At 38.6% G+C, this 26960-nt stretch overlaps 7 protein-coding genes across 8 annotated transcripts; 5 read left to right on the plus strand and 2 right to left on the minus strand.

The window, feature by feature from the left end:
• Nucleotides 1–1084: 1084 nt before the first annotated feature.
• On the plus strand, nucleotides 1085–8000 carry LOC145899360 (SHC-transforming protein 1-like). Its single transcript, XM_082988108.1, has 11 exons — nucleotides 1085–1299; nucleotides 1452–1522; nucleotides 1705–1897; nucleotides 2034–2139; nucleotides 2210–2369; nucleotides 2725–2872; nucleotides 3635–3739; nucleotides 4178–4271; nucleotides 4751–4867; nucleotides 5915–6189; nucleotides 6461–8000. The coding sequence occupies exons 1-11, from the start codon at nucleotides 1156–1158 to the stop codon at nucleotides 6593–6595; spliced, it is 1548 nt and encodes a 515-aa protein (XP_082844234.1). The 5' UTR covers nucleotides 1085–1155; the 3' UTR covers nucleotides 6596–8000.
• Nucleotides 8001–9115: 1115 nt separating this feature from the next.
• LOC145899365 (stabilizer of axonemal microtubules 2-like) lies at nucleotides 9116–13109 on the plus strand. Its single transcript, XM_082988115.1, has 6 exons — nucleotides 9116–9251; nucleotides 10042–10212; nucleotides 10728–10930; nucleotides 11042–11145; nucleotides 11312–11879; nucleotides 12036–13109. The coding sequence occupies exons 1-6, from the start codon at nucleotides 9235–9237 to the stop codon at nucleotides 12326–12328; spliced, it is 1356 nt and encodes a 451-aa protein (XP_082844241.1). The 5' UTR covers nucleotides 9116–9234; the 3' UTR covers nucleotides 12329–13109.
• Nucleotides 13110–14163: 1054 nt separating this feature from the next.
• Nucleotides 14164–14920, plus strand: LOC145899384 (N-alpha-acetyltransferase 50-like). The gene has a single exon (XM_082988138.1). The coding sequence runs from the start codon at nucleotides 14191–14193 to the stop codon at nucleotides 14662–14664; it is 474 nt and encodes a 157-aa protein (XP_082844264.1). The 5' UTR covers nucleotides 14164–14190; the 3' UTR covers nucleotides 14665–14920.
• A 7-nt stretch (nucleotides 14921–14927) lies between these two features.
• On the plus strand, nucleotides 14928–18921 carry LOC145899355 (serine/threonine-protein kinase VRK1-like). The gene is made up of 12 exons (XM_082988103.1): nucleotides 14928–15153; nucleotides 15216–15271; nucleotides 15339–15408; nucleotides 15469–15665; nucleotides 15908–16000; nucleotides 16246–16378; nucleotides 16508–16684; nucleotides 16746–16948; nucleotides 17103–17608; nucleotides 18408–18533; nucleotides 18597–18700; nucleotides 18781–18921. The coding sequence occupies exons 1-12, from the start codon at nucleotides 15000–15002 to the stop codon at nucleotides 18870–18872; spliced, it is 1911 nt and encodes a 636-aa protein (XP_082844229.1). The 5' UTR covers nucleotides 14928–14999; the 3' UTR covers nucleotides 18873–18921.
• Nucleotides 18922–19259: 338 nt separating this feature from the next.
• Nucleotides 19260–20333, minus strand: LOC145899380 (transmembrane protein 179-like). The gene is made up of 5 exons (XM_082988132.1): nucleotides 20190–20333; nucleotides 19927–20123; nucleotides 19738–19866; nucleotides 19565–19667; nucleotides 19260–19473 (listed from the first exon to the last, which is right to left on the minus strand). The coding sequence occupies exons 1-5, from the start codon at nucleotides 20292–20294 to the stop codon at nucleotides 19261–19263; spliced, it is 747 nt and encodes a 248-aa protein (XP_082844258.1). The 5' UTR covers nucleotides 20295–20333; the 3' UTR covers nucleotide 19260.
• Nucleotides 20334–21379: 1046 nt separating this feature from the next.
• LOC145899386 (cytochrome c oxidase subunit 6A, mitochondrial-like) lies at nucleotides 21380–22904 on the minus strand. Of its 2 annotated transcripts, XM_082988141.1 has the most exons (4): nucleotides 22858–22904; nucleotides 22671–22783; nucleotides 21631–21773; nucleotides 21380–21575 (listed from the first exon to the last, which is right to left on the minus strand). In XM_082988141.1, exons 2-4 carry the CDS (start codon nucleotides 22765–22767, stop codon nucleotides 21480–21482), a joined length of 336 nt encoding a protein of 111 aa, XP_082844267.1. In that variant the 5' UTR covers nucleotides 22768–22783; nucleotides 22858–22904; the 3' UTR covers nucleotides 21380–21479. The 2 variants fall into 2 exon arrangements, with proteins under 2 accessions (XP_082844267.1, XP_082844266.1); XM_082988140.1 differs by lacking the exon at nucleotides 22858–22904 and having other exon boundaries at nucleotides 22671–22851.
• A 550-nt stretch (nucleotides 22905–23454) lies between these two features.
• Nucleotides 23455–26889, plus strand: LOC145898195 (uncharacterized). Its single transcript, XM_082986625.1, has 9 exons — nucleotides 23455–23573; nucleotides 23657–23772; nucleotides 23829–23917; nucleotides 24180–24310; nucleotides 24845–25043; nucleotides 25931–26106; nucleotides 26284–26532; nucleotides 26695–26785; nucleotides 26850–26889. The coding sequence occupies exons 1-9, from the start codon at nucleotides 23489–23491 to the stop codon at nucleotides 26887–26889; spliced, it is 1176 nt and encodes a 391-aa protein (XP_082842751.1). The 5' UTR covers nucleotides 23455–23488.
• Nucleotides 26890–26960: the final 71 nt, after the last annotated feature.

Consider the following 26960-nt stretch of genomic DNA (forward strand, 5'->3'; position numbering starts at 1 on the left):
TAAATAGCGTATTTACAAATAAAAACAATACATAGGCAGTGAAGTGATGACAATGTTGCAAAAAGTAGTGGGGTTCAGTCGTTTCGCACCAGTTCGCGAGAACCTATTCTTGAAATTTGATGACCGACGCGAACCGGTTGTTCACAACCATATGTGTAGGCCTATGTTTTACTTTGAGCACTATATACCCGCGGTTACTATGACATAGTGAGAGAACCGGATGCTAAAATATTTTAATCCCACCACTGGTTGCAGACCATGGTTTTTAAAACTTATTTGCTCTGTGACCCACTTTTCAACCAGGAGTTTCTATCAGAGTAATGCCAAAACAGAAAAAATGGCAATGCAAGATTCCAAGCACCGTTGTTTAAATTTGAAGTTAGCTGATTCAATGTGGGATCAAATGAAATATTCGGATTTGGAAATATGCGTATTATTCGGCCAATTCCGATTATATTGTTTTGCTTATCAGTGCTATTTTCCACTGCCAGCATATTCTGTTCTTAAATTTATCTGTTAATTTTCTGGAGTTATTTCTGTTCCACAGTAAATATTTTGAAAAGTGTTTTCTTAAAGCGTACTTTTTAGTATGACGAAAAAAACGTTTATTTCTATGAATTCAACCAGCGCTCTCGTTGTTTTTCTTTCCTCTGCTGTCACCTAGCGCAGTTTTATTCAGGAAACTATCATTTTTTGTTTTGTAATGTTTGCCAAAGCCTGCACGATTTGTTGTAAATACATTTTAGTTTTACATTTTAGTGGGTCAGTTGCTAATGTTGTTCTTCTGGGATGAACCAGAAGGATGAACAGTTTATTTTTCGATTATTTCCATTACTGAAGTACAACTTACACCATCTATTGTTTTCAATTTGTGTGCTGAATGTGCATCAGCCAGCCCTCAGGTCAGGTGTATATATAGCATGACTTCTGAGGGTGGCAAGCGAGTTTCACAAAGCTACTGCATGTCCTATAGTGTGGAATCAGGAAGCTTCAAAAAACAAATAGTTAGGCTATTTTTAAGCTATAAAACTGGATTCTTTAAACATACACTTGTTGTAACATGTTTTTAATGTGTCACAGTTAGACTGTTGATAGACTTAGTTGAAGCAGGGTAAAATCTATTTGAGTTCGTGCTTTGCAAGCCAATCATTCATTATGATGCGCAAAGCTAAGAAAACGGTGGAGGGGGATCAAACAAACGAATGGAGGAAATCTGGAAGTTTTGTGAACAAACCACAGCGTGGTTGGTTACATCCAGACAATGTTGTCATGGGTCCTGGGGTTGTGTATGCCGTACAGGTAACCACCTATCACTTTACACAACTATTGCTTTTAATATGTACAAATTTACAGCTGCACAAAACTAAATGTTTTTTACATTCAACTTTCACTGCTATGCAACTTAAGTTATATTAGTTGTTGTTAGTTCAACAAGTTGATGTTGATTTTAGTATCTTGGCTGCATTGAGGTCAGACAAAGCATGAGAACTTTGGATTTTGACATGCGAACGCTTGCAACAAAGTATGATTTGAATCATTTTGACTTATTTATATGTAGTATTCGTATGCTTTTATTTTATGAAGGTAAACAATTTTGGTGGTATTCAATACTACAAAATGTTATTTATGCCATGCAATACATTAAATCATGTATGTGTCAATTTGTGTATCATCATCATGTATGTGTATATAATCATGTTTCAGGGAAGCAATATGGAGAGTTTTGGCAGCATCAGGAATTAGCCCTCTTCCTCCAGCAGCTTCAAGGCGCAAGAAGCCACCCAAAGATGTAACTCGTATTCTCGGTGAAAGACCAAACCTTCAGTTTTCACAGGCATTCATCAACTTGACAATTTCAACAGCAAGTCTTACCCTTGTTGTGAATAGCACTGGCCAGGTATGTTAGAAAATAATCAATTTACCTCTTGACAAGCTAGATTGTATATACATATCATGGTAAAGGTATGAGTTAGTGTTTTTGAGTGTGCTGGTTGCCCTACACATTTTATCTGGTCACTATTTTCACATTGCAGTTTATTGCAAATCACCAAATGCAGTCAATATCGTTTGCATCTGGAGGTGATCCAGACACAATAGATTTTGTGGCTTATGTTGCCAAAGATCCCATAAACAACAGAGGTTAGTTTTTCAATACAATTATTTAATTTGGTTTGTGGAGCCTTGGATCAATACACATTACTTTCCCCAGCTTGCCATGTTCTAAAATGTGCTGATGGCCTGGCACAGGATGTCATCAATACTGTGGGACAGGCATTCGAATTACGGTTCAAGGAATATCTAAAAAATCCACCCAAAGCAGTTACACCTCCTGACAGAACGGAACCTTTATTCCATGATGGAAAATCAAGGTGGGTTAATGATTTTTATGTAAACATTTTATTGGTGCTCTTTATTTCCTGGACTGTGTTATTAACTATGGTAGCAAACGAAACCATATGGTAAAACCCGGTTGTAAAATTTCCCTTTATTTCACATTCTTTCTCTGATTGGCACTCTTTTATAAAAGACTGACTTTATTTCACAGGCATTGTTAAACATAACAAATACATTCGACAATTTATTGTAAAACTTTTTTCTGTGTAGGGTTGTAAATGATTGCATACACTTCATTTATTTTTAAATCTCCTTACAAACTTGCACATAAATGCTTTCACACCAATGGAAATCAGAGGCAAATCGTTTATTGCATATAATTGATTTAAGGTGGGGTGATGATGAACCAGAATATTACAATGAAATTCCTGGCAAGTTAGCACCAGAATCTGGACTGAAGCGCATGGATGATGAAAGCAATATGAGCCATATTTCTGCAAGTGTGAAATCGCAAGAATACATCAATAATGGTGTGATGGTATGTATTGTAAACAAATAAGAAAACACAATATTTTAAAGCTGTTGTGGTCATAGATATTCAATAGGCCTTTCCACAATATTGATTTTTGACTGTGCATTTACTGTGTTTAACGTTATTGAACATATTTCTTTGCTTTATTTCATTGAAAAATTTATCTAGCTGCAAACAAGGTAGCAGTTGGTTGCTTAAAAGTGTTTTACAACATTGCCAATCTGTCAACATGTGTTCATAATTGCACCATACTATCTTGACATTAGCTGGACATGCAGCTAGACAATGGTTGTGCATAAATGGTCTTGCCCTCATGCATTCTGCTTGGCCTAGATCCAATTTGTAACATGCTAATTCTAATCTCATAGTATGACTAATTCTTAAACATGGGCAAGGGAAAGTGAGACCGCTGACATCATGTTGTAACATTTTACTTGCCCGTGTATTAACCATGTAGTGCCTGTTCAAATGAACACTTAAAATATATTATATGTGTGGTGTTTATTACCTATGGTTTCGGGTTATATAACTATATATTGTGTAACAGGATAAAAAGGAACAGATGTTTTCTTGTATATAGCTGTTGAACCTTATCACCTTGGCTGTATATATATAGCAAAGGTGGTTAGAATCTAAACCTATATTCAAACCAATGGCTGGCAACTCATGCCAAAAGTTTCAGCCATGTTTAACAAACAGATATAAATCAAAAAGTGGTAAAAGATTTGCTCATAAAATAACTTGTATTTATTTTGACATCTGTCACAGGCCAGCGAAAGTGCATCTGTGTCCACACCCACTCCCACGCCTCGTCGCAGTGCACGAAACTTCGAGGACCACAACTATGTCAACACAAGTGTAATGCCTCACGAGGTACCGACCGGTGTAGTCATAACGTAATAAACAAGTCCCAGATTGTTAGTTCCTTTAACAGTTCGCCATTTGAAACTTGTAATACTATATGTATATTGGCCTCCCCCTTAAATGCTAAGTTTGTATAAGAGTGTTTAAAGGTCGCGTTAGGTCGCACTTTTCGTACGAACTCACCGGAGTGATGTCTTTAACATTCGATGATGAGTTTTCGACTGCAGAAAGTAACCAGTATTCGCGCTAATTAGTTCACTATTTCCAACTACGCAACGCAGACAAGTTTTTTAGAGGGAAATTGTTTGTCGATCGAAAATACGTGACTGCTTTCCCACTAATGGCAGACATGTCTTTTTGGGACTTCACACAATTCTCCAACTATTCTAAAAAAAAAACGATTAGGGCTTAACCAGTCCCCAATTTTTACACCTTTTTGCTTTACAGGTCGCACCCACGGGGAGGCCTCAAGTTTCCGGGCAGGGAGGCAAAGACCGAAACCTGATTGATCTCGGTACACCGCCTACTTCACCAAACAAACGTAAGTGATTGCCTTTCGGCGAACTCTGGCCAATTTAAGCTTTTTGCTTCGACCAAATTTAGCCACAACGCGTCGTCGCGCGGTTTCTCGCGCGTCCACCGTTTGTCCACTGACCTGCTGGTGACGTCAACAGCTGTTGTTAAATTTATGTAAGGCTATTCACGACATGCTGTGTCGAAAGTAAGCGTTTGTAAGCACAGAGTCGTACAGGTTGTTGTACTGTTTTTTATTGGCTTGTGGCATCCTTAATCATTTCGCTAAGATTGAAAAAACACAGTAAAATGCTTTTACTGTAATTCTTGCATTAACGTCACGCTTCCACTGTTTATAAATACTCCAGAAATTCCTATAAAAGAGAGAAAATTTTGATTATCAAAATCATACAGTCCCCTGTTTAAACATCTGTTTATGATTGGTGAATACAAACCAATATTTGAAAGCCTCTGACGATATTTAACACTTCCGCATTCTTTGCGCAGAAGTCAGTGCCGGGGTTGGAGGAGCTCTGGCCATAGCGGCGGCGATCGGCGTATCTCGTGACGAACATCCGACCAATCACCAACAAAAGCGACCTTCAGTAGACACTTTCGATATGCGTGAGTTGAACTATCTATTCCCAAATTACCTAAAAAAAGCATAAAACTGGGTGCCATTGCGAAAAAAAGTTTCCAATCCAACTGTTTTGCATTGAATTAAATATACAACTTGTACCTTCACGAAAATTGGAAACGCCTTGTTAAGAAAAGAAGCACGTTTTCATTTCTAAGAAATGTTGCCCAGGTTTTTTAAGTTGTTGGCGTTATTCTAGCCAACTCATCAAATCTGCACATTATTAATGTCTGTACCCGATTAAAATCAAATTAAAACTGGCAAAAAATTGAGAAAATAGGTCAAGTAAATCGAGACATAAAACTTTGCTTAGCGTCGGCTATCGCGAAGCAACGCAAACTTCGTGCTGTGAGTTATTAGTTCACACGATGACCCCCGGCTTTGGCGTGCGCTGTATTGTGTTAAAAGTAACGCGGTTTCTTCCTTGAAAAAACGCGGAACCACTGGCGAGAGCGATTCGCAACCACTTGCTTGAACGCGGAAACTGCGCTCGCTTTGTTTTGCAAACTGTGCCGCAACTGCTGGTTGCTACCAATTGCTATAACTCATGTTTAAACTATGTTCATGCTTCTCTTTAGGCCTACAATTTCCTATGACAGTGTTGTGCAGGCGTTGTATATCGCTCATTGCCTGTGCAACGCGCGCTGTACATGAAAGTGCCTTACATACTTCAAACTGCCCTTTTATTTGCCACCCAAATCCCCCAAATGTTGTGTTTAATTATTGTTTTGGCACAATGATTAAAAAGTATTCGGGAATACCGGTCTTCTTACAATAGCATTATTTTATACATTGTGTTGCGAGCCGTAGTCCGCCAACAAGCCATTGTATGCCAAACACTTCGTTTATCTCTTAAACAGACACGTGGGTTACCAACAACTAAATTAAACTATTCCCTCGGTAACAATCTTTCCTTAATTTGGTTTTGGTTTGGTCATGTGCTACGTAGGTTAGCCCAAACCTCAACCTCGCTTCATAGAAAAAACCCTCACGAAGGTTTATATTCAAATATAAAAGTTTTGATTTATTTTTAGGTCCATTTGTCACATCCATCCAACAGCAGCAACCATCACAACAACAACAACAACAACAGGTGCACTCAGGCACGCCAAACACACTTGCAAGCAATGCTTTGCAGGGCGAACATTGGTTCCACGGGAATGTAACAAGGAAGGAAGCGGAGGATCTTCTCACGTGTGATGGCGATTTTCTCGTGAGGGAATCCAGCAGTACGCGAGGTCAATTTGTACTGAGTGGCGTCCAAGAAGGACAATTTAAGCACCTTCTGCTGGTCGATCCTAACGGAGTGGTAAGATGTTCTTCTGTAGCTTGTTTGTAGTGATTGTGGAATATGTATACAAAACGTGGGCGAACCTGGCAAATCCACTTTGTTGCGTAGTATCATTTTAGGAAACGCCTCCGCTATTTTTGCTTATCAAGACTAAACCGATTGAAGTTGCCAAACTAACCAGAATACATGTTTATTAGTTACATAAACCTTGGGTGCATTTTTGTATGCCAACAGCTTAGTTTTGTGTGATGTCATTCGTTATTGTTAAAACATCACTTATCACGTGCAGGTTCGAACTAAAGACCGGCAGTTTGACAGCGTCGGCCATCTCATCTCATTCCACCGTGACAATAATCTTCCAATCGTGTCGTCCGGCTCCGTCCTGTTGCTACGGCAACCGGTCACCAGGCAAATTGAGAGATAAACCCGCACAATGATGACCGTCCCCCGTTGTGTTCGTTTTGTCCGGTTATGCCTCCGTAGGACCGACCACGAGAAATGGTCTTTCTTTTGTAAAGCCTTCGGTATTTTGCCTACAGCGCTTTCGTGGCAACCACCCAGCGCAAAAGTACTACAACAGATCTGACAATGTTTTTTTCCCTATTCTTTGAAACTTTTTTGCTCCATTTTTAAAGATTTGCTAAAATGATTTGCTTCGTTATATGTGCACAATGATTTGCTCCTATTTTGTGTTATTTACGTCTTTTGTTGCGCTCTTAATCTTCTACCCTATACGACAACTTAATCATATTTTACATGAAAATGAAAATCCAACCACAAAACAACAGCTTACAATTGCTTATGCCAACAAGCCATATAGTGGACGTTCTTTGAAGGTGATATCAACTTTGTTTTGTGTTCTAATCAATGCCGCGCTTCCCTCGAGTCAACACTTGTTGCTTGTGCGGTTGTTTGGCATATTTCACCGTTTTGTTTGGGTATTTTTGGTACGGCGGTACTCATGTAAATTCCTTCATGTTTGTAGCACTTGCGTCCCACTATTTGCCTTGTGAGACTCCGAAAAATCACATCAAATGACTTCGTTAGATCTACCTTTTGTATGTAATGATCTGGTTTGCTTCACTACTTTCCAGCCATGCGCTCCTAAAACGCTAAAAAAAGTAGGGTCATAAACTACGCAGAAATACTGTAACACTTTTTGGATTTTGGCTGTATGCTATATGTGCTCTAATAAGAAAAGTCCTGTTGTGGCTGGAACTCTTAGTGCCAAGTACGAACCGTGTATGGAGTGCAGCCTTCATTGCTCCCAGTACCATTAGTGTTTATATCTGCGCATGCATATCAGTATTCTTGGAGCTCGTCCCGGGTGCTCTGTTCCTTGTACGTTTAGATGTGTTAACATTTTCTTCTTGGAATGTTACAAAAAGCGCAGTTTCTCGCTTTACTGTTTTTCGCTTTGTATTGTCCTCTACAGATCCATAATCGCTGGGTGAAAACACATAGTTGTAACAACTCGTTTCTAGAATCTACCAAACCCACGAACATTACATTAATCTGAAAGCACAATCAAGTCCTGTATGGTAATTGCATATTGCTATCAGTGCATTTATGTTGTAAGGTTGTCTGAAAACAGCTTGATATGCGTTTGCCGAGGGCAATTGATTTACAGCATCCATGTGCCACCAATTGCGGTTCCCCAGTTCAGCTTCCTCCAATGTTCCTTTCCCACTTTGCCGCCAGAAGCTCAAATCGTTGGAGTTTCTTTTCCTTCCTGTATCTCGCAGTTCTCGAATTTAACGTCGTTCGCGTCGCATCGTGATGCTTGCCGCAGGCGTTAGCTGATGTTTTAAATGTAAATAAAACTTTTTTTGCAGTATTTTGCCATTTTTCGTCTTTATAGTGACGTATGTGCATTGTATTGTCATCTACAGTAATCAGCAAGGGAAATATTGTATATTTACAAATGTAACCTATTTATAAAGTCAAAAACTAACAGAAGTTTCAAATTGCAGTCAGCTGATTTATTATAAGCAATCATGAAAAATCGATTTCGCCTGCACGGGCATCCTCAGTTTCTGCAAATACGAAATTTGCAAGTAAACACAGAAAGCTATACGGTAAAAAAAATCAAAGAATGAAACAAAATAAATAAATAAAATAAAACTACTAAAGTAAAAAGCAAAAGTCCTCTACTGCTGTCTTCCTTGTGCAAAACACTGCAATGGTAGGCGTTTTGACTTCAGTTTGAGTGTTTCTCCGTGCCGCTAAAAGAGGTGAATTCTGTCATGAAATTTGGTGTAACATATGTATGAATACTTTTATTTGGTTTCATCCAACCTTCCAAACAACGAAATTTATGGGCGGAGAAGAAAAGCAAAAAACGTGTCCAAAAGCCACAAACACGTATTACCCACATAAATATTGATGCGGTTTCGATTTAACATTGATCGAAAAGAAACCACATGAAAATTTTGAATAGTAATTTTTGAAATTACATGCCCTGACAATACACACAAATGTCCACGCGGGCGATAGATCAATCTTGATCCATGAAATGCTCCACCAATATTGCCTGCCACTCGGGATGAGCTCTCACGCTTTTGTCGCCCCTTGAAAAGAAAGAAGGCGCCGCATCGTGTGTTTTGACGTAACGAGCACAAGGAGACTTGTTTGTGGAGAAGAGAGAGAAGTGTGGGAGAAAAGGTGAAGGGAGTGGGAGGCGCGTTAGCAACCGAGTGGCTTCTTAGTTACCAGCGTTTGGCGCGACTGGCTTTCGGGCACAGGGAATAACTGCGGGCACAGCTGCAATAACCAACACAAAATATCGAGTTTTCGCCTAAGGGTTTTTGGAAATATCACAAACGCATCTTAGCTTATTGAACTGTTGTTTGTGTAGTCAGTCGAGATATAACAAAGTGACACAGGATAGTGAGACAGACTGTAAAAAGTGATTTGGTAACAGATTATGCTCTTACTTTTCCATAGTCAAATGGTTTTAGGGAGTAGGTGACTTATATTTAATAATAAGAGGTGTTATTTAACTTTTCCTGTATTGTCACAAAGAATCTTTTGGAAACTTCGAGACAACGAGCAACAGAAACCATGAAACAGCAAAAGTGGTATGCTAAACATTTAGCCAATCTAATATAGACACTTCCGACATAAATGTGGTTGAAAATAACACTACAGTATGTGCTGTTGCACAGAATATGTACTTGCGCAATGAACAGGGTCTGTTATGGTAAGCAGAATGAAAATACATTAAGCACAATGCTGTTCCACAGGACTAGGTCTGGTGGCAGGTAATTGTAATTTGTCACTGAATGGCCGTCAAGTGTTTTTGTAGTGGTTGCCCTTGAGCTTCGAAATTATAAAGCGACGAATTCACATTCTTTATTTCCAGCTTACGTGCCTTTGGGGCGGATTGTTGGTTATCGAACTCGACAAGAGTCGGCAATGTTTACTGTTCAAACACCAGTGAAAGGCTTCGGGGCGCAATCACATGTAGCACTCGATCCAGAACAAAGCCGGCCTACAGAGAAATGACTTTTAAACTGGGCTTTTAAATATTTCTGTAAATCACGACCGCGGCAGCAACACTGGGGTAACGCCGATTAGGACATTGTCGTTTGTAATCCTTGCTTTTGTGCAGAAAATAAAGAACACATAAAATTACTCGTTGCCAATAGTTAAAGGTGGATATTTATTAGTAAAAATACGTTCCGTATGAAAAATGCCAAATAAACGCGTGGTGTTAGAATAAACATTTCAAATATAGCACTTTCACGAAACTAGCAGGCCAATAAACAGTGAACTACAAATCCACTGCTCGTAAGGCCACAAATCTCTACCAATCTGTAACTAAAAACAAATGCAAAAACTTGCGTTTTGTTATGCGTTGTCTCGCAGGTGGCATCGTCCTCGGCCGTCAGGCTTCCTCAATTTCGGTCACGACACCAAGGGTGGCACGGAGTACGTGGACGAATATATCAGATACAAAGTCCCTATGACGGAATCCTTCAAACCGACCGAGGAAATGAGAAAATCCGACGCCAAAGTTTCGGACCAAACTACTTTCAGGTTGGCAAATATAAGCGTCAGCAATCGTGAGAATAAATCTTTTATTCGTTGATTCGAGCAAGATTGGGTTTGTTAGCTGGTTTAAGTTGCAAACAAGTGAATAAAACCCATTTTAAAGTTAGGATGATATAATTCTTGTTAAGTATCGTAAACACTAACGGTAAAGAGGGCAATAGTATGAAACACAACATAACAACTATTGCGCAGATTTGTCAAACTGAATTGACAAAACTATCCTTTTTTAAAGTTTATCATACGTTACTTAACATTTTCATGAAAGGAGGCAAAATTTAGCAAAAATACAGAAAAAAGGCGGACACCTTAACAACCAGGAAGTAATGTTTGCGGCGAAATTCTACAAGAATGCAAAAAAACATTTTCTTGTCAGTTTCTCTTTGTTTTGTTTTCTATTCAGTTGCCAACGAAATATACCGTTTTTTTTATTTGCTTTCATACTGGAATTCGTACCAGGGCATCGTATACAAACGAATTTCCGGTGTAAATTTGCATCTCAGGAGAGACTACATTCCTCATCCACTTCCGAAACACGAGCCACCAACCAAGGCAGTTTATCAGCCTCCCGGGGACTCCATGGAAGGTGTGAGTATGTATAGACAAGACTACCCCGGACATAAAACCGACCCAATCCAACTTGCGAAACGAAAAGAAGGAAGAGCCATTCCCTCTGTAAAATTCGAAGCCAACCCTACGTATTCGAGTGAGTCGAACTTTTGATCTGGATTTACAGATATATAACCACATGGAACTTTCTGCATAGTTTTTGTTTATTATATGGGTTGAGTGAGCGTTACGACTGACGTTTTTGTAGGTGATTTTAAGAAATGGGCGCTACCGCCCCGTGTGAAGTTTGGTCCGGAGCACGATTACAAAAAGCCTGATGTTAAAATGGATGGCACCTCGACATTTCAGCAGGTTAGTTGTCTAGTTCAATTTCTTGTTTTAAAACCAGCTATTTTTTATAACTAAAATACCTAATTTATTGATACAATTAATCAAAAAAAGATTATGTGCGTTATAAATCCCTTTAAATATAGGATAGTACAAAAATGTATATTATGACAAAGTGTTTGTCCTCTAGGATTACATTCACCGTTTCGCTCCTCCCCGCGAGTCAGCAAGGCCTCCGAATGTAGCCTTCCAGTCTGACGCACCAATCCAAAACTACACCGTACACAGCGTGGATTTCGTGCCGCATGCGTTGGAGCCGCGATCACAACGCGAGAAGGAAAAGTTCATGCCGCCCGCTGTCCCCATGGAAACGATCACCACTTTCCAAACTGATTTTACCGGTCCCAGATCTCTGCCGGCCGAAAGCATGCGACCGTCCCAAGCCCACTTTGCGTCCAAGGATCCTCTTTCTACTTCCTCCGAGTTCCGGGACCGATTCGTGGCCTGGCCCGTTGTAAAACCCCAACGTCGCGAGCCACTCAAGTACGGCGGTCCACAAGGCGACATGGAGCTCATGACGACACAACGAATCGACTTCCGCTCGCACAACGCACGTCCGTCATCACCCATCCGTCCAGCGATAAGAAGAACCCAGACGATGCCGTTTGAGGGCGTGACGAATTACAGCAAAGACTTCAAGAAGTGGAATGTGCCGCGCACACTCGGAAAGCCGCGGCAAGAGCAAATGCATGGAGGAGGTAAGTATTTTCCTTTGTGGCGTGAAAATTGGAAAAAGCCTTTTTTATTATTCAAGCTTTGGTGTGCACTTCTGGTTGCTTACAATTAAACCCCGAACATTTGTCTGACAAACATACTGATCAAGTGCTGGATAACTATACTATTAAACCTTGCAGGAAAGTTCGAGGGTCTTTCTACAACCCGGCAGCATTACGTGCCCCACCCTGGAATGCATCCGGCCCAGTCTTGCAAGCCCGACAACCGCGCTTTCATGAGCGATACGGCGATCGACGACAAGACCATCTACAAGATAAGTTACGTGCCCAAGGCAATGGATAGCACAGAGAGATACCCAACCCCTGACTGGCTCAAGCAGCAGGAAGATATTTGGCGCCGCCAGGGTCTGTTAAACCGCGGAGGTGCGCGAGGAATGACACCCCGAGCAACCACCATACAAGTTGCAGCTTAGGGACTGTCCCCGGGCGGTAGATGATTCTCAGTATTTCGAGATCGCAGCCAAAGTTATTCAACAATTTGGGTCTACAATATGGCAGTCGTGTAGTGCAACCTGTAATACTAACAAAAACCAAACTGGAATTACCGACTGTTTGTAATTAGCTTATATTGCCATGTGTAGAAAGGCTTTTACTGTCTGAACATCAATAATTCAATAGTTAGGCCTGGAGTTACCGTAATTTCCTGTTTGCATTAATATTAAATTTAAAACTGGTCGGTTACAAAATGCATGAGCCCGCTAATTGACGTTGGCTAGCTATTCGATTCTGAAGAAACTGTAATAAGCTATCCATGCAACTTTTTTTTATTAATCTTGTTGTTTATGTTGATGTACATATCAGTCCCTCACCTGTGGTTTACAACTTATATTTACATTTGTTTTAGCATATTATGTCTATGTATAGAATGAACTTAGAATTTAACACATGAAGGACATTGCTAACAAGACTGCTCTTTGTTCGGCCTGGAATATTTAATGTTATTCTCTTTGTGGCCACCGCTGTTTACGCTGCACATTTTCCCCGGGCCTCGCTAACTGCCGATTACTTTAGTGTGGGTAAACTCCCCAATATGACAATTAAGTAGCATTATAAGATATTTTAGATCAACCGAAAAATTATATTGGCGGCAGCAAAGTATAGCGCTTCAATGTTGATATAATGGCTGGGTATATGAATCGATAATTAAAAAAAGTCTGTTGTATCAATTGTTGCAGCTTTCGTAATTGGAAAAAATAAAAGCAAAGTATGTTACCTGTTTTCCTATTGATATGAAGGTAGAAACGTTAAATAACTTACAGTGTATCCACACACACATAAAAAGGCATTTATTAGGTTAATCCTGTGCAAGTACATGCGTTAAAAATGGGATAGGTCACAAGAATGTTGATCAATGCCACAAACGGATTGTCGGTATATTTGTGTTCGCTACGTGAAAACCGTCATTTTCAACGGGCCAATAAGCATGTAAGATTTTCGCGCGGTCAGAGATTGAACAAACGGTATCTTGACTGAGATAAACAACCTACCAGGAAGGGAGTTTGCGTATATAGATTGTACCAGAGGGATGTTAGTTGACAAAAAAAATCGTGTGGCTGGAAAACAAACATTTGGAATTCGATAGGCAAACAAATAGTAGAAATGAGATGTACGTTTGTAATTCCGTGACTTGTTAACCAACCATTTTTACAATATTATTCCACGGGAAGCTTGCTGAAAATATAGGACCAAAAGTTTGGTATACTATGCTAAAGTCATGTTCGTCACGCTTGAGTAACTCTTCTCGTTTGCGCTTATTAGTTTTTTTTGCATCGCAAACCCATAATTGATACGAAAATTAAACTTTTTACTGAAACTATAAAACACAAGAAGTTGGAGTACTAATCGTACAATTCATGTGGTTTAAAAAATTCGAAAAATCATATTTTTGACTATTTAGTCCCAACTGGCTAAGTATCAATAAACAAACATGTAGTTTTCAAAAAATAGGAACGCACCTAGTTTCTTAGATAAACAGTATTTTTAGATCCTACTAGGTATTAAGTCTGTTTCTTTTCAAAAAAGGCAGCATGGTATTTTAACCATCTTCGATCATCCGATGTGTGTCAAGTTTACTCCAGTGACCATACATTCGATCATCCGATAAAAATCTTAACACCGTTGACTCGCTTCGCGGGAAGTAAGTTTCGTGTTCCGAAGAAACATTTTGGTTTCCACTCGAGTGTTTTTGATTATTAGCGATCAATATTGGTTTGAATTTTGGTAAATTGGGATTTATAATTACAGGTTTTTAGCAAGCTTCCATTTATGATTTGCAATGGGGCAAAGAAAAGGCGTTCGTATTGAGCTTGGTGGCATCACTCAGCACAACATAAAGCAATTGAAGCGGTTGAACCAGTACATTTTCCCTGTTTCGTACAACGACAAGTTTTACAAAGACGTGTTGGAAGTGGGGGACCTCGCAAAACTTGCATATTTTAATGATGTAGTTGTCGGAGCTGTGTGTTGTCGCGTTGATGTGCATGACGGGGTTCGGCGTTTATACATCATGACTCTGGGATGCCTGGCTCCTTATCGACGACAAGGCATCGGAACTGTTCTTTTAGACCACATTTTCAAAATTTCTGAGAATCATGGGAAGTTCCACAGTATTTTTCTTCATGTTCAAGTCAACAATGACTCTGCATTGAACTTTTACAAAAACTTTGGCTTCAAAATTGTTGAGACTAAGGAGTGTTATTACAAGCGAATTCAGCCCTCTGATGCATATGTCCTAGAAAAGAAACTTTAAACATAATGAAATGCTGTTTTAAAAAAATTGTTCACATTGCTTGTTTGTTTTTGATGTATGCATGTCATTCTAAAAATGGTTATTCAACAACTTTTGTATGGTTGTCATGTATTGCTTTGTTAAGTGTACTTGATTCTCAATAGCCTAGTTGTAATGTGTTTGTTATTGTGCTGCTTGGCATTTCATTGATTGCTTTTTATTGATAATTAGGACCTTGTATGAGGTTTTGCAAACATCTACCACTTTCTATAATTGCCAGGAACAGTATTTTTTGAATTCTGCTAAAAATGCTTATGAAAGAAACTGCTTTGAATTAAAATTTATGAACCTGCGTAATGCCACCTAAACCAAAAGGAAAAGGCCGAGCACCAAAGAAACATGACCTATGTGCTACTCTGCCAGAAAAAACTCTTCTTACTGACTTGAGAAAAAAGACATGGAGAGTTGGTAAAGCTATTGGTTCAGGGGGATTTGGACTTATATATTTAGGTAAGTTTTTGAAATAGGTTTCACTTTATTTGAACATTTTTAAAACTGCACATATTATTCAGCTGATGAGGGCACAAGTGCCTCAGTTAAAGATACTGCATCCTATGTGATCAAAATTGTAAGTAACAGTACTTTTGTGGTATTTTTATAGTGGTATTCTAATCTGGCATATCTTGGGTTTTTAGGAACCTGAAAGCAATGGGCCTCTGTTTTGTGAGCTGGCCTTTTATAATCGTGCAGCTAGAGCTGAACAAAGTATGGTCTTTGTTATTATTAAAGATGCAAATATAGAATTAACCATGTGCTAAAATGCAGTTGAAGAGTGGAATACAGCGCACAAGCGATCCTTCATTGGTGTGCCTAAATACATTGCCCAAGGTCGCCATGAACAAAATGGTGAAACACTGAGGTTCATGGTCATGCCAAGATGTGGTGAAGATCTCCATAAACTGTGGTTAAATGCCGACAAAAGCTTTAGAAGAGCAACAGTCTCCCAAATAGCAATACAAATGGTTAGTATCCACTTCACAACTTCTGTAAAAAAACAACACATATTCCGGCCTTTCTTGTGTCATAGTTATATCACAACACATATCAAAGCAGGTGTAAAGCATATTTTATATCGATGCATTTTTCTTACAGGAAAATTTGTCATTAACCTTTCAACCAAATTTGTCATCCCAAATAATATGGCATTTTAAATGACAAAGGTTTCTTAGGTATGGTAATAATGGATCAGAAATTTTCAATTCAGATAGACGCACTGGAGTACATACACAGTAAAGATTATATCCATGCGGACATCAAAGGGTCAAACATACTGTGTAGTAATGAAGACCCAAACAAGGTAAACACTATACCTCAATCAGACTGATAAAGCTGATGATAAAACAATAACTTCAACTTGATCGGTGCATCAAGCCACCCTGGTAGGCTGCCGATCAATAACAGTATCTGCAGTTGCTAAAAATCTTTCTGTTGCTATTTTTCTGCTAAAAATAAAACATCTTTTAAAGAGCTGTCTGAAAGATTGACTAAAAAAAGTTTTGCTCAGACTGATAATGTTAACATTATTAATTAACTGCTGCATAGCTGTACCTGGTTGACTATGGACTTGCCATCAAGTACACAACAGATAAAGGTCACAAGGAGTATAAACCTGACCCAAGAAAAGCTCACAATGGAACAATTGAGTACACCAGTAGTGATGCACATCTTGGTGCAAGTGAGTATGAATTTCAATTGATTTGTCCTAGTTTTTTTCTTCTATGTGAAAGTTGCATATTTCTTTGCCAACAATATTGGAAGCTTTGGTATACTGTTGATGTTTTGCATGCAATAATGCAACTTTAAGGTCCATCCAGAAGAGGGGACTTTGAAATTTTGGGTTTCGTTTTATTGCACTGGATTGCCGGCCGTTTGCCTTGGGAAGGCAATCTTACTGATTGCAATAAGGTACGTGACCAGAAGATTGAAAACATGAAAAATGTCAAGAGTTTTGTGAAAAAACTTTGCCCGAATAACCCTCCAGGTAAAGAGTTTGTGGACAATGGTTGTGACTGCAGGTCATGAACAATAAAATTGTTTTGCAGAAGAAATAATTCAGTTACTTACCTATGCTGGAAACATGCGGTATGATGAAGACCCAGATTATAATAAGTTGAGAAACATTTTTAAAGCAGCTTTAAAGTCATTAGGGGTGGCATTTAATTCACCTTTGGATTTTTCATCTGAATCTTCAGAGGTAGTTGCTGAGCCACCAAGAAAACTGGCCAAAGTAAAATCTAAGACAAAGGTAAGATTTTCACAAACCTGCTTGGATGCATTAATAACAAGTTTCTTTCAGACTCAATTTAATTATAATATGGTATATCACCAAATTTTAGAAAAAATAAACTTTTAACAAAAAAAGTGTATTACATGGCCACATGCAATTTTGTTTGATCAAGGCTAGGTCAAGCAAACCACTCCGAAGCAAAACAAACAATATTTCCCTAAACGAATCGGAAGAGGAATTGGCCAAAAATAAAGTTCGCCGTGGTGTTAAGCGCCGAAGCACGGATCCTGCAGAAAAATTTGCTGTAAATAGCTCGTTGAGCAGTGAAAAAGAATCGCCAGCTTCTCCCAAAGCTATGACTAAAAAGTCCCGAGTTGGCAAACAGCAAAGCACCGACTTCGATGATCAGCATGGAACAAAAAGTACTTCTGGCAGCGAAAGAGAAACGCGGAAAGAGCGAAAGACCACCAAATCAAGGACTTTGAAAAAGCAAGCATGTGTTTCTAGTGATGAAAGCAGAGAAGAGATGAGTGCAGAGAGTTCAGATAATGAGGAATACATTCCATCACCAAAGCGTAAAAAAACCACCAAAAAGAAAACCACCTTGAAAAAAGACTTTACTCCTGCAGCTGCAAAGAAGAAGGTTGATCAAAAGAAACGAATGAAGATGTCTGGCAGGTGGGTTTTGCAAAGTTTCCAAGTAGTGGCAAGTAGAAAACTAGCAAGAATGAGTATTTGTTGGTTAATATACATGCGCATGTGTGGTTTTCCAAGAATTCTGAAAACATGTAGCAGTGCCTCCAAACCTTTCTTGGATAATGGCACCCCTGCAGCAGAATTGATTGCATGATGAGTGGGTTATCAAAAAAAATTGTGCCCTCAATATAGCATGACACTACCAACAAACCGCATGGTGAAATATTACTAATCCTACGCATAGTATTAAATCTCCAAAATCAAATGTTGAAGCTTATCAGCATTAATACACATACTGTGTGACTCGTTTTTTTGCCCAAAACAATTCCTGTGACCCATGAAGGTTAACTAATACTATTTAAATACCCCTTTGGGGGTTAAGAAACAAATTTTGACCTGAATGCAGAAGCAAGAGGCAGGCATAACATAAAATTACAAATGACGCTATACTTCTGTGATTAAAACTTATAGCTATATCCCCTTGAACATTTTGATGCCTTATTAACTAACGTTTTGACAATACCCAGCACCATGACTAGTTGACTAAAAAGGTAAAAAAATGCACTAAAACTGCATCAAACAAACTGAAAATCGCCCTTGCTACAACACATGCATCCCTGCACACTAAATTTCCAAATTCGGGCAAAAGATGCTGATACGTGGTCTAAACCCTAACCTGTGGCCTAAAGTTGCATATTAACATCACCTGTTTGGCATTTATACTTGCAAAGCGAAATGATCTACATTTATAATTTATGAATTGGGGGTCATATTATTTTAGACTGAGGTCATCATCATCAGCAGCTCCTGAAAGCGAGCCTGAGGAAATAAAGCAAGACCCATCACCTAAACAGGATACTGATGAAAGTAGTGACTGTGCTTCCACAAAAATAGTAGAGGAAACCAAGTATGTGCTTTTATATTTTAGTGACCACTCAGTAACTTTTTGTTGAATCAGTTTGTTTCACAGGAAAAAGATAAGGAGCAGCCGATACTCCATGGCACCTTTGCACACACAACCTGTTTTGACCAAAAATGACCAGTTGACAGGTGCCTTTTCTGGCAAGCACCCAGGTAATTTTCGACAGTGACATTTATTTATTGAGGATATGAAGTATCGGAAGCTTGGGTTACAATAACTTCAATGCTTTTAGTTATACATCGAAGGCGAAAGGTGAATGTGCCCAAAGCAGATGCAGTTACACAGACCACGCCTTCATTACGCCGCACCCAATCAAGAAAATAGTTCATGACAAGATTGCTCTTCGCAATGTTTTTGTAAAATAAACTAAAAACACTTTTGTTCTTAACTACTTGAACAGGAATTAAGACCTCATAAAACATAAAAAAATATTCATTGCACAAATCATTAATACTCATATGACATAAAAAATCACTACAAATTGGTGATATTGCACTTGAAAAGGCACAAATAACATTCAAACAATTGCACTGTGAAGTTTTTACACATGTAGGTATATTCGGATTTAATTAATGCTTCAATGATAAATCAAGAAGAAATGCCCAGGCAGTATTACATTTGTATCATGAATAAAAAATTCTCCATAATGAACTTGTCATTGCTTCATTTCTTGGATCATACTGCCTGTTTTTGTGTTCTAGTAGTGACATTGTCACTCCTTGTAGTTTGGATTTACAATGGAGTTGCCTGGAAGTACTTCATTTGCAACTATTCCAGCTGTGTCCCTTGAAGATCCAAAGCCAGCACCTGCTTGTGGACCCATGGTAGCTGTCCCCTCCGATCGAAGAGTGCGGTTCCGTCGGTAGTGCAAAAATGCCAAAACACTCAATAAAAACCATTCAAAGACACAAAACCAAGATGCAGACTAAAAATATACAGTATTAGAGTAACAACATTGTACCAGTACATGCGCTGAAGTTAAAACCTGTTTGTATTTTAAATATGATCTTTCTAACCTGTGCAGTGGTTCCATATGAGTAATAGTTTCCTCCCTGCAATCCCACATAATCTCCTTTCTCCATATAATACCATGTGAGACTTTGACCATCCTTGCAGCTTCTGAATAACAAAATTAGCGTGCCATTTTTAAACCAATAGCGATACAGTATATAGAGAGTATACTACATACTTGACTGGTCCACCTTTCACTGAGCTACATAGCTGAGACACTCCTACACTAAGCACGCAGGAGCTGATAAACTTTAACACAAACAAAAGCACATTAACCATCATAGCTGGAAGCACCCACATCTGTGATCTGCAATATTTCAAAAAAGATTTTAATGATGTTAAAAACTTGGAAATGATAAAAGCTTACGCATTTTCCATTGAATTGTATAGGGCATAAAATGTGTAGCCACCATATATTAATGGAAAGATTACTGTTATAATGGTCAAGTAGGTACAAAATCCACATGTAGCCTTTGCACCAAATGCCATCACTGCCATAGACTCATTATAATCCTTGTGTTCTTGCACTTTTCCAGATAAAATGCAATGGCCTTTAAAGTCATCCTATTAAAAAGAAATTGTTTACACATATTTCAAATGCAAATTGACACAGAATAACACACATTTTACCTGCAACAGACCAACCGGAACTGAAGACACTATTTCAGTTATTGCAGTTGCAATGTATATTATTATTGCTGGGCCCAGAATTAGGTCTACTTTCGGGCAGGCCATTTATCTAAATTTAAAGGTCTCCTAACAAAACCCAAAGGCTTTTCTGCAATGCATCAAATGTATCACATGACTTTCAAAAACACCAACGAGTTCGCATCGTGACTGTTTGAATTACGCAAAAATCAAAACTTTCCCTTGCAACTTCAAGTCACGTGATCACTGAAATAAACAACACGATACGTGCAAGTACAATTTTTTTTTTAAATCATACAAAATTGAATAATTTGTTAGTTTGCAGTTGTCGACGGTTTATTTTGCATGATGCTATGTAATCATTCGCCAACGCATAATAATCCATGCCGCTGTGGGCTTGGGCAGTAAAAATGTTAAACGTTCTGCCCACTCAAAACCATAACGGTAGTTTTATTGAAACAATTTGATCGAAGCAAACTACTGACATGCAAAGAAGACAATGTTTCACTACACAAAGAGTCGCCTGTGAGTTGCCTGTCAACACCTGCCTCAAAAAAGTATTCGATTGATGCTGTTTGTGTTCTTATTGCTCGAAACAGTGGCACTGCAGAAATTCTCTGCAGCACAACAAGTTGGACAAACTTGCCAGGAATGGTATTTTAATTGCTTTGTATTGATAATCAGGACCTTGTATGAGGTTTTGCAAACATCTGCCACATTCTAAAATTGCCAGGAACAATATTTTTTTAATTCTGCATATAATGCTTGTGAAAGAATCTGCTTTGAATTAAAATTTACGAACCTGCGTATGCTACCTAAACCAAAGGCCGTGCACCGAAGAAACATGACGTATGTGCTACTCAGACAGAAAAATACACTTCTTACGGACTTAAGAAAAAGACACAGAGAGTTGGTAAAGCCATTGGTTGGTCTTATCTATTTAGGTAATTTTTAGAAACAGGATTTATTCTATTTGAACATTTTCAAAACTTTCTCATAACATTGATAAGCTGATAAGGGCAGAGGTGCCTCATTTAATGATACTGCATCCTTTGTGATCAAAATTGTGAGTAACAGTACTTGCGAGCTTGGTCTTATTGCTCGAAACAATGGCACAACAGGCTGAACAAACAGGGTCCAAAAATGGTGCTACTATATACCTGAACCTGATGTAGTAGGAGACAAGTTTACCATGTTTATTACATGTTAGCCAGAACACAATCAAAGAAAATCTATATCCAGAGTCATAATAATGTTGGATTCTCCAGCAGTTTAACAATACCAGTCTTCTTCATAACCAACGCCAGGAGTATATTGAACTTTCTTGTTATGAAAGAGAGAGTGGTTGCCATCTCCCCAAGGAAATTTCTGCAAAAGTAGTTTTTATTAAACTTGCAACCTATGCAGGGAATGTAAATCGCACCTTTGTCCTTAGGTTCATGTGGGCATATTCCACATAGTCCGGGCGATGATGTGTTTTGTGCTTCTCTTCCAGGAGATAAGCATTTACAGTGGCCAATCCAACAGCCAAAGGAACAGCCGTAAAAGAAAGAAGTTTCATCATTTCTGTTAAACATGCAATCAATTAGCTATAGCAGGTCATTCTTGTTTTAAATTTTGATTTTTAAACTTAACCTCTATCAAATCAGATTCACATGTTGAATTTTAGTAAGGGACTGCTAAGTTTATAAACCCATCCTAATGGAACATATCTGTTGATATATATATATAATATTAAGTTCTTCTTAAAGTATCCTACAGGCAATTAACTGGTCATTAAAATATCAGGACTGGATTGGTTTCCAAGGCTGTGGTTTTCTGTGTTTGCAGGGTTGACAGTTTGGCATAGGGTTATAGTTATACCCTGTCTACCTAGGAACATGAGGTCGGAGGATATGGTGGATACTGCATTTCATTAATCCAAAAGACTTGTTTGTCACTGGCTTAAATTTAGTACCCCAAATACAATCAATAGTTTATAATTTACCAAGCATTTGGTTAAAAAAACTGATTGTGATATGCTGTAATTTTAGCACAAGACAAATTAGCATATTACAATTGGTTTTAGTAGTATGTTCTTTTGTAGTATGTCTTTAGACTATATACCAGATTGCAAAGTTTGTTTTTTGCGCAGAGGTTTTTTTTCGGCAATCGTGAATTGAGCAGAGCGCACTATCGTGAAAATTCACCGATAATCCGTGCAACATAGTCCACATTGGAAAGTTTGTTTTTTGCAAGGATTTTGTTTCGGCGATCGTTAATTGCGCGGTTGATCGCAATGTTTTTTGTATGTTAATGCATTAGCCATTTAGCTCATCAATATTGCGCGGATTATCGGCATGACATTTTTTCCAGTCTGGTGTAGGACTAAAGAAACCCAATATCAAGTCCAAAGCAAATTCTGACGCAAAAATACTTTTTATATATCGTGGTGTTATGGTAATGAGTTAACAATTAACTTACTAAACGTTTTCTCAAGACTTTCAACACTCTTTCCCGAAGAATGTCGGACATTTTGCACTGCTGGAAGCAAAAGCTTTTGCCTCAAAATGTAGGCCATCGTTCTTTGTAGAAAACTAGTACAAACACAGGTAGGAATTACAATGTCACTACTATGTAAAACAATCTTTTGTAGCAAGCAAAAACTAACCTTTGCTATTTTCACGGACGTTCAACTCATCCTACCGATAAAATAACATCACAACCAGAAGAACGCCGCAGAAGCATTTACCACATTTTACTTTCTGACAGGCTATTTATGTTTTTTCTTTAATACTGGAAAAATAAATTACACTAGACAATTTAATTAAAGTTTTTCTTCTCCTGAGAGTAATGTCTTGTTTAATGCAACTCGCTGCCAACGGTTGTGTTAATTTTGCATACTGTTCGGTGTACGTGACCTATTAAATTGCATTCAATTGGTTTGTTACGATAAATTTTCGTCTTTTTCTACAAGGTTTGCATTTTAAAAAGTTTTCGAAAACACATTGTTAAGGTGTTCTAATCAAGTTTGTTACTATTGACACAGCTGCACAAAACAGTGAGTTTAAAATTTATTGGTTGGTTTAATTTCAGGTCTTGCAAGCTAAACAAAATGCCAAGTGCATGACCCTTAATGTTATATGCTAAAGTTTTCAACTTCAAAGGTCTGGCACAACAAAAATAACCGTTTCTTTGTTTTGGTTTGGTAACATTATGTGAGATGGAGTTGCCCTACACGTCTTGCCTCCAGGCAAAACGCTTTGGATTTTATCCTGGACGGCAGTTTGTCAGCTAACATTATGATCAGAATAGCGGAAATGACCGCATGTGCAAACTTCGTTTTAATTTTGTGTCTGTGTGTGAGTAACAGTATTTATGCATCCGGTAAGTTTTTGCAAATAAGGGTTTTGTTTGTCAATCATTCGTGATTTAATGCAAATATTTGTGTTTGTGTTTGATATTGCCAGCCTGTCACGACAGAGGCCATGGAGCAAATAGACGTGCAAAACGCCAGGCAGATGGAAATACCAACAATGATTATTCATATTTGCGTGAATTTTTTGCAACGTGTTTGCTGAACAAGGTAAAGCTACGTCAAATTCTTAAAACTACGTTTGTTAATTTATTTACTTGTAATAGGTCGGAGATATTTGGTCTTGGCAAAGTGTTGTTGACGTTTCAGTTCTCGATTCGATATGGTACAATAACTCCGCTGGAGCAAATTGCAGGTGCGCTCAAGTGAAAATTAAGTAATTCTGGTCATTAAGCGTCTGGGAAACCTTAGAAATGAGTTAATGTTAGTGTATCAACGCACGATGCCCAGATGCATCACGTTAGTATCACATTTGCGACAATAGTTTGCATAGGTTTGTTAATCATTTAGTCTTACAATACAAACCCACCATAAGGTTAAATTTGGAATTGCACGCCAATGGTATTTGTGTTGTTTGCGGTACACTTACCTATTTACTGCTGTTATATTTTTTCCAGCAACCAGGATTCTGTGGTGTGTTGGCAAGATCGACTCAACCATTACCTGACCACTTCGTCGTCAGTGAGACCGGCAACTGTGCAATGTATCAACGAGTACCAGCAGAATATTTCAAATATCCAAACTTCAGGTTCGTCGTGTTATGCGATAATCACAAACTGTGCAAGTTTTTTTTAGAGTTGTTAAGACTTTTAAACAAACTACCGTTTAATTAGAAATTTTGGACCGGTCGTGTAAGCATCGCTACTTGTCAGGGACAGAAAAGCGAAACAGTCTTTGACATTTTAAACAAAGGACAAGTTCCGCCGCATTGAAAAACGGGGGAATATTGTTGAAAATGCCTATAAAACATAAAGTCATGTGCCGTGTGCAACACAATACGTGCAAAACGTTAAAAGTAGTACCAGTAATTAACTATTGATACGTCAAAAAGTAAATATTATTTGAAACGTCAAAAAGTCATAACCTACGTAGAATTTATAAGTACTTATGCTTAGCGGCAGGTTTAAGTTTTTGTTTACTGGTTGTTTTTAGGTGAACGTCAGATTTCTCAAAATGAACGTAAATATTTTGTGCCAGGTCTGCATCGCAATGAGGCTAATCTTTAAATTCAATAAATATTTGCGAGCATTATACCCGCGCTCAAATTTTTTAAAATCTTTAGCCCTTCCCACGATACGAAGATCTAAACGGCAGACGCAGACGCTCAGTCAACAAGAGCGCTGCACAGATTATCAGCCGAACTCGCCAGAGGTTCGTGCTTACGGAACTTGCAATACGCGTAGCATCGATTTGGGGCCAGCGAGAGAAAACATCGACTTTGATTCTGTGTTTGAATTCATTGCAGAAAACACGTTGTGCGGGTGAGTTTGAAATCAAGTGTTTCGTCAGTTTGCTAAATTGCCCGGGGGTATTTTTTCATTTTGCAAACAAAAATATGGTCATAAGGCGCAAATGAACATTGCGGAAACTGGGTCATAACGTATCATAGGTTTGAAAACCGCGCAGTTTGAAGAAATATTTGATAAAACTGGAAACTTGTATCTGTAAATCTGCAAACCGCACAACGTCACAAAATGTTGTCATTTTGTTTTAAACTCTTGGAAACTCCCAAACAGGATCACCTCAGAAATTTCTACCGTGTTTGTGAACAAAAATTCCGTTCTAAGATTATAAATAATGGTAATATCTGGAATTTAGAATCGTGAGGCCTCGTCCCAATTTTATACGTTTGGGGAATTTGTGGTGTAGGTTTCCAGTACATGGCGCCATGCAAAACTTTCCGTATATCATATTTCGCCTCGTGGAAATATTGGGATTTTCACTTATCAGTAATCGCAACCAACTTTATACATGCAAAAATTATAGCGAACTGTAATGAAAATTGCTTTTTGCGTGGACTGTCTTATATCATATAGCCACGTCGACTATGCACGGGATTGAACGGATTTCGACGAAATCAAGGTGTAACAGAATGTTCTCATCGTGAATTTCGAACGAACTTTAACTGTCATGTCCTCCCTGTATATCAGAAAAACCAAACCAGCGACATATCACTGGGCCAGCGTATTATATTACCTGGCCCCCGGGCTACAAATTATCACTTTGTTCATTTCGTTTGCCCTGAAAAAATAGCTGCTAATAAATCAAAAGCGTTTTAAATTACCCTTGGTTCCTGCATATGACAGAGACAAATGCTTTACAGTATTATTTCAGCCATTATATTGTTACTTATAATGCCTAATTCAAGAGCTGAATTTCCCGACTGTGGACCGAATGAGGTGGAAACCATATCCGAAAACAACGCGGTTCCTAGATGGCCTTACAGATTCGAGGCGTTGATGCGCACCGACACTCCTGTGAGGGCAAGTGTATTCACTTGCAACAACCTGATTTTTCCTTTGGTGAACACACCAGATGGCCAAGGCAAGCAATTAAATGTTTGTTCACGGACCTTTTGCAGAATAAAATTGCGTATTGCATGTTTCGGTAATATTTCGGTTTTGCGCATGGTATGTTTGCTTGTAATTTCCTACCTAACAAACAAGCTGACAGTATCATGAATGACCCATACCAACAATTGTGCTATGCTAAAAATTGCAGACCCGGAAAGCCGTTGCTCGCAGTGGCAGTCGTGGAGCTCTTGTTCATGCGGTGGATCTCGTACGAAAACCCGTAGTCGTAACTGCCCGACAGGAACTGCACCAAAGACACAAGATGAAACTGCATGCAACACAAGTGAATGTGCTAGTCAAAATGACCTCAGCTCAACAAGTGGCTTATTGTGCAACCTTATTAGAACAATGATGTTTTTTGGTAACTCCACGTTGCTGGGTGGTTCTGGTTCCCAAGGTGGTTCTGACATGCTCCTTCTGTTTTTGCTATGCTAGTTTTACGGCCAGTATTTGTGAGGGGTTTCACGTGTATATCCCGAACAAATAAAATAAAGCAAGAATAAAACGGTTGTGGAAATATGTTTTGACTTTTTTTTAACCCAGTTCAACTACAATTTAGTCAGTTCAAACTACAATTTAGTGGAAAACCTGATTGTGATTCGTGCCCAGGATATTCGGAGTTTAAACCCCGGTGTGGTCACCGTGCTGCCGTATTTGATTAATTGGTTACTCACATATCTGTGCAAAACTTAACCTTTTTGTAAATTCATACAGGTTAATTCTTTCAGCCAACTACTTTGGGCCTAAAAACTAAGTTTTGATTCCATATAAAACCATTTGTTTTGTTTAACAAATACAGTTTATTCACGCTTTAAAAAATAACAC

Source organism: Ascidia mentula, chromosome 4 (genome assembly GCF_947561715.1).
Source record: "Ascidia mentula chromosome 4, kaAscMent1.1, whole genome shotgun sequence".
NCBI lineage: Eukaryota > Metazoa > Chordata > Ascidiacea > Phlebobranchia > Ascidiidae > Ascidia > Ascidia mentula.

Excerpts from the sequence above, each read along its gene's own strand:
- LOC145899360 (XM_082988108.1), top strand. The coding sequence starts at position 1,156 with ATGATGCGCAAAGCTAAGAAAACGGTGGAGGGGGATCAAACAAACGAA. Across the intron at positions 1,300-1,451 it reads GGGTTGTGTATGCCGTACAG|TATCTTGGCTGCATTGAGGT; the intron begins GTAACCACCTAT and ends TGTTGATTTTAG. Across the intron at positions 1,898-2,033 it reads TTGTGAATAGCACTGGCCAG|TTTATTGCAAATCACCAAAT; the intron begins GTATGTTAGAAA and ends TTCACATTGCAG.
- LOC145899365 (XM_082988115.1), top strand. Across the intron at positions 10,931-11,041 it reads AGCCAACCCTACGTATTCGA|GTGATTTTAAGAAATGGGCG; the intron begins GTGAGTCGAACT and ends ACGTTTTTGTAG. Across the intron at positions 11,880-12,035 it reads AGAGCAAATGCATGGAGGAG|GAAAGTTCGAGGGTCTTTCT; the intron begins GTAAGTATTTTC and ends TAAACCTTGCAG.
- LOC145899384 (XM_082988138.1), top strand. The coding sequence starts at position 14,191 with ATGGGGCAAAGAAAAGGCGTTCGTATTGAGCTTGGTGGCATCACTCAG.
- LOC145899355 (XM_082988103.1), top strand. The coding sequence starts at position 15,000 with ATGCCACCTAAACCAAAAGGAAAAGGCCGAGCACCAAAGAAACATGAC. Across the intron at positions 16,685-16,745 it reads TTGCCCGAATAACCCTCCAG|AAGAAATAATTCAGTTACTT; the intron begins GTAAAGAGTTTG and ends ATTGTTTTGCAG. Across the intron at positions 18,701-18,780 it reads CTTTTCTGGCAAGCACCCAG|TTATACATCGAAGGCGAAAG; the intron begins GTAATTTTCGAC and ends CAATGCTTTTAG.
- LOC145899380 (XM_082988132.1), bottom strand. The coding sequence starts at position 20,294 with ATGGCCTGCCCGAAAGTAGACCTAATTCTGGGCCCAGCAATAATAATA. Across the intron at positions 20,124-20,189 it reads TTCCGGTTGGTCTGTTGCAG|GATGACTTTAAAGGCCATTG; the intron begins GTAAAATGTGTG and ends TCTTTTTAATAG. Across the intron at positions 19,668-19,737 it reads GTGAAAGGTGGACCAGTCAA|AAGCTGCAAGGATGGTCAAA; the intron begins GTATGTAGTATA and ends TTTGTTATTCAG.
- LOC145899386 (XM_082988141.1), bottom strand. The coding sequence starts at position 22,767 with ATGGCCTACATTTTGAGGCAAAAGCTTTTGCTTCCAGCAGTGCAAAAT. Across the intron at positions 21,774-22,670 it reads AAGTCTTGAGAAAACGTTTA|AAATGATGAAACTTCTTTCT; the intron begins GTAAGTTAATTG and ends CATGTTTAACAG. Across the intron at positions 21,576-21,630 it reads ACATGAACCTAAGGACAAAG|AAATTTCCTTGGGGAGATGG; the intron begins GTGCGATTTACA and ends CTACTTTTGCAG.
- LOC145898195 (XM_082986625.1), top strand. The coding sequence starts at position 23,489 with ATGATCAGAATAGCGGAAATGACCGCATGTGCAAACTTCGTTTTAATT. Across the intron at positions 25,044-25,930 it reads GCAGAAAACACGTTGTGCGG|AGCTGAATTTCCCGACTGTG; the intron begins GTGAGTTTGAAA and ends GCCTAATTCAAG. Across the intron at positions 26,533-26,694 it reads GGGTGGTTCTGGTTCCCAAG|TCAGTTCAAACTACAATTTA; the intron begins GTGGTTCTGACA and ends ACTACAATTTAG.